Source organism: Aedes albopictus, chromosome 2 (genome assembly GCF_035046485.1).
Source record: "Aedes albopictus strain Foshan chromosome 2, AalbF5, whole genome shotgun sequence".
Lineage (NCBI taxonomy): Eukaryota > Metazoa > Arthropoda > Insecta > Diptera > Culicidae > Aedes > Aedes albopictus.
Window position 1 is genome coordinate 377974098 of NC_085137.1, and position 5114 is coordinate 377979211.

The 5114-nt window shown below is 38.3% G+C and overlaps 1 protein-coding gene across 1 annotated transcript; it reads left to right on the forward strand.

Annotated features, from left to right (window-relative positions):
• Positions 1 to 1158: 1158 nt before the first annotated feature.
• LOC109425635 (CLIP domain-containing serine protease HP8) lies at positions 1159 to 3200 on the forward strand. Its single transcript, XM_019700875.3, has 3 exons — positions 1159 to 1999; positions 2063 to 2279; positions 2338 to 3200. The coding sequence occupies exons 1-3, from the start codon at positions 1939 to 1941 to the stop codon at positions 3023 to 3025; spliced, it is 966 nt and encodes a 321-aa protein (XP_019556420.3). The 5' UTR covers positions 1159 to 1938; the 3' UTR covers positions 3026 to 3200.
• Positions 3201 to 5114: the final 1914 nt, after the last annotated feature.

Below are 5114 nucleotides of genomic sequence, written 5' to 3' on the forward strand. Positions count from 1 at the left end.
AGCCAAACGGCATTCGGCCAAATGGCCGGACACCATTTAAAACAATTTCTGTAGGAATCTCGAAAAGATATTTCTGAGGAACTGCTGGGTTAATTTCTAAAAAAAAAACTGCGTAGAATTTTTGCGATAATCCCTGAAGGAATCCCTCTAGAAATTATTGGAGATACTTTTGGGAAAATTTCCAAAGGAATCTCTGTTAGATTATAAATAATATTTTCACCTCTTAAAAACTCCATTTGAGAACTTTGAAAAAAAAAAGTATTTCTGAAGAAAACTCTGAGGAAGTCTTTGGGGATATTTTCGAAGGAATCCCTGCAGAAATTTCTGAAAAATGTAGTCAATAGAATCACTGTAGAAGTCTCAGGAAGTACAGTTGAAAACATCTTCAGAGAAATATCCTAAGAAATACCAGGGAAATTCTTGAAGGAATCGCTGGACGAATTTTTGAAAAACTTTCTGGGGAAATACCTAGAGAAACTCTGAGGAAACCTTTGGTGGAATTTCTAAAAAGTTTATGAAGCATTTTTATTGAAATTTCAGGAGAAATCCTATTAGCACAATTCTTGCATGAGTTTTCTGAGAGAATTGCAGGAGCAATCTTTTGACGTATTTCTGAAATAATTCCTGTGGGAATACCTGAAGAAACACCTTGCTTAGCTTTTGCGAAGATCCATAAAAAAACACTTGAGATGTTTATAAAAAACCTGTTGAAATTCCTAGTAAATATTTCTGCATTCCTTGAAATATTTGTGGAAAAATTCTTAGATTTTCCGTAGAGGAAATGCTGGTGAAATTTTTGAGAAAAAACATGAGAGAAATCCTGAAGGAATCTCTGTATGAACTCCAGCAGGAATAAGTCTGCTTATTTCTAGACGGGCGCTTTTTTCCTCCGACTTTCGAGAGTCCGACGGCCCACCACCCACAAAGCGGTCTTCTCACTTCACCGGGCCGGGACCGTGTCAGGCCCCAGCCGTGCCCGGGTCATCGATTTCTTTCTAACGATATCTATGGCGTGCTTCTCACTAGCCCGGCCGGGGCCCGACCGAGCCCCGGCACGGTGTGATGTGCAACACGCCATAGTAATCGCATGTGAGAAATCGATGACCGGGGCACGGCCGGGGTCCGACACGGTCCCGGCCCGGCGTAATGGGAATTGTCCTTAAGTCATCGGGAAAACAGTGCCTGAAGCTCACAACAATTAAATAATAATAGTCCATTTTACGAGTTGATTTTATGAATGAAAATCTGACACCTCCTGTTCTAACAAGTGGGTATCAATATCATCATTAACAATGTTGTCGTTTCGTAAAATGACTCATTCTTCTCCCTTATTGACATTGTACATGCAAATTGAACACAACAGGTATGTGAACATCTATCTGATTCCATCTGAAGGAGATTTAGATTGTGGAAGGAACAAACCATGTGCATACGTGTAATGGAGTTCAGTTCTGTGCCTTTAGGGGATGGAGATAGTCAAGTGGCTCCGCAGCTTGAAGGAAAGAAGCACCCTTCTAGCAAATGGGGAGTCGTGGGTTCGATTCTCACAGGAGCAAATTTTCAAATTTCAATTTGTTCATCAAACACGTGTTTCTGTTGCTGCGTGCATGGAAGTCGAAGCATTTAACCGGTGTTATTACTAGAAGTTAAAAAAATAATTGCTGAATCTGTTTTGTCAGTGACAAAAAATGTGTGACTGTGTCACAATCTGTACATGATTGGTGACTCGCCTCTTTCCGAATGTTTTGTATTTCTCTTCTGTGACAATTTCGTTCATTGGTTTTGAGGAGATAACCTTTGCTTTACCAACAAACTATAAACTACTGCAATGCAAGCAGAAAATTACAAATCAAATGATTAAATGTTGTCTTATCATTATCAGCCGATTGAAACTGGAATCATGATTTTAACACACGGTAGGTCAGACAGTGAACAACGATGATAGACATAAGTGCAATATTTGTAATCCTCAGTTTTGTGATTGGTTGTACGCATGCTTGTGAGTTCAGTTTTGTAATGGCTTGGCAATAATTTCAACTGATGATTTCTTCCATTTCGTTAGCCAAATGTGTTCTGCCAGAACCAGGAGTGTGTGGTGTGCTTCCTTTGAAAAGTGAGGAAACCGACCTAGCGTACACAGCTTATCCGTGGATGGCAGTACTTATCGCCCAACCGCAGCAGAATGGACCTATTGTTGCGATCTGTGGAGGATCCCTGATTTCAGATGAATTGGTTTTGACAGCAGCTCATTGCTTCAACATATTGCCCGATTTCAGCATGTGAGTTGAACGATCAGTTATTGTTCGTATTAACCTAATAATTTTGTCCTTACCACAGGCTCAAGGTGCGTCTAGGTGGATGGAATATTACGACCGAACGTTCCTGCAACGATCGATTCTGTGATGGGAGAATCATAGACGTTGCAATTGAAACAGCTTTCATTCACGAAAACTTCTACCAAGACTTCAACTCTACCAACATTCATCACGATGTTGCTTTGATTAAGTTGGTTAAACGCGTCAACTTTACGGATTTCATAACACCAATATGTATGGCTGAGAGTAACTCGTGCACGGTGCCTGAAGATGCGAAGAAATTTTACAGAGTTGTTGGGTGGAACATTCTAGGAAAGGATTATGTAGCTAATCTAACTGATTTCGTAGGAGATCGTCAACAGTATTCTATTAGTACGCGAAGCACCCACGGAACAGATTGTGATTACATTTTTCAACCAACGATAGAGATTTGTACAAAACAGGTTGACAATTCTGAAAATCAGTATGTTGACTTTGGTAGATCATTAATTTCGAAGGAAAGTGACGGATATTGGTACCTGTACGGGCACGGAGTGTGGGAGTTTGGAAATCCGAACGCGATGCCTTACGAATCGGACATATTTACTCGCATTGCATGTTATCGGAGCTGGATTGAATCAAGATGTTTCTTAAGAACGACTTTTCCGGAGTTCAAAAAAGGTGGACAGCATGCAGGCAGTCACAGGCAACCTCCTCCCTACTTCCCCTAGCCATAATCATCGTCACATAGTCAGATGCATAAAATGTCATAAAATGCACTGGAATTACTCATTCAGGATTTTGAGGATTTTTTTTGTGTATTTGAATATCACACCTTTTTTATTCACAATAGTTAGACGAATTCATGCCAAAATGTATCACTCATTAAACTGTTTTCTTCATCGAGCGCGTTGAGAATTTTATTTGGATGGACTCTTTATATCACTACCGTGCTTCCCCGAGCACTGTCAAAATTTAACCCTCCGGATATCTGGGGTCCCTTGGATCTCACGACACGATTGACTGTATCTTTTTGTCGTGACTTCCTAGATTAATGCTGTCTTCGACAAAATTGTTCAATAGACCAAGAGCAACTTATATCGAACAAAATCGGGACTACCTCAGTAGATGGCGCTAGTGTTTATTCAAATTACAGTATGACCCATAAAAAAATGCGAAATTCCATTTTTTGCGGTATTTGATGATTTTTAATGAAATAATCCTAATGAATTAAACTTTTTTTGGATTAGGATACAATCAGGAGGTCATTGTCATACAGGATCTCTAAAATGTTTGTCAAAATATTCATTGGTTACGTATATGGGATACCTCAAGGGGCCTGCAACTCTAAACTTTTTCTAAACTCTACTAATAATGTAGCAATAGTATTCGTAGTATTCCTAGTATTTTTCAATCAAAGTAACGTTGCCAACGACGGTTGTCAAGCAGCGTTAATCGTTGAGTTGTTTATGTTATTTAACTTCAGGCACTTCAGCCACTTCTGCTAGATAAAAATGAACGAGAAAACGTTCCGATATAGAAGTGTAAGTAACAGTTTAACGGTATAATTAGTAGCAGTTGTAGTAGTTTTCCTACATATTGCGTCATCCAGTTTCAGAAAAAAAAAATGCAGAGAGACGAACCAGCCAAGGGCTGAAAGTCTCTCTAATAAAGACAAATCAATCAATCAATCAAAAAAAATGCAGGAAAAGATTGATTCCTTGACTTGAAGGAAGTTATCCAGAAAGCCGATCGAGATTTCACTAAACACCCAAGGGACAATGGGTGAAATGGGGAAATGATTAAACGGTCCAGAGTGCTCCAACAATTCAGCAAATTACGGAAAAATAGTGAAGTGATACGAGGTTTCAATACGAAACATGAAATGCACGTAAATCTTCCCACGATGCTACACTAAGGACACGTATGGAACTAGATCCGGAGCTTTTTGATGTTTTTTGAATTAATACATATGAACCCCACTTTTCTTGATTGATTTTTTTTATTTTATCAGAGGGGTTTCTGTCGTAGGGAGGACCATCTAGGGTGACATTTTCCAATTAATAGAAATCTAAATCATTTCGAGTTTGTTTAGGCAAAAGCCAATCAAATAAGTTAGTGTAGCTGAACATTCAAAGGTTAGTTGAATCTTCGGAGATCATGGCGCGTAATTCTCACTCAAGCATTGATGTTTGAGGCGAAATGATCGACAAAATCGAAATAAAGTTGGTTCGTTGACACGCGTCTTAAAGTATGTAACAGACCTGTTGGTCTGTGGTTGGTGCTAGGTCTATAGAACTATCGTCATTCAAATTACAGCTTGAATGTGGACCGGTTAGGTTTAGCATGGAATAACGTGGTTTGAACGTGTGTACAAAATGGCTTAGAAGTTTAACTTGGAAGCTCTGAAATCCTTTGACTTTGGTGACATTTGTCTTCTTTATGAATCTCATCACAGCAACCTGCTTGCTTTGATGGCTATATTCAGATAGTATTTGCTAGTATTTTCTAGTATTTATCAAGATCTTGCAGAGTTTAGAGTTGCATGCCCCTTGGGATACCTTATAATTGTTAACAATTTCTAAATAAAATCAAGTTTTCCTCTAATTTTCAGAGCAAAATGAACTAAGATAAAAACTTTTAAACACATGGAAACCATGAAGAAATATGTACTCTTTAATACGCCCATGTTTGAAAAATATTTTAAAAATAATTTCAAATGTTTAGGAAACAAAAACTAAAAAAGGTGCTACATATTAAAACCGTATTTAACATAAATTAACAAAAAACTTAACACTGTTTGAACATTTTTCAAAACAT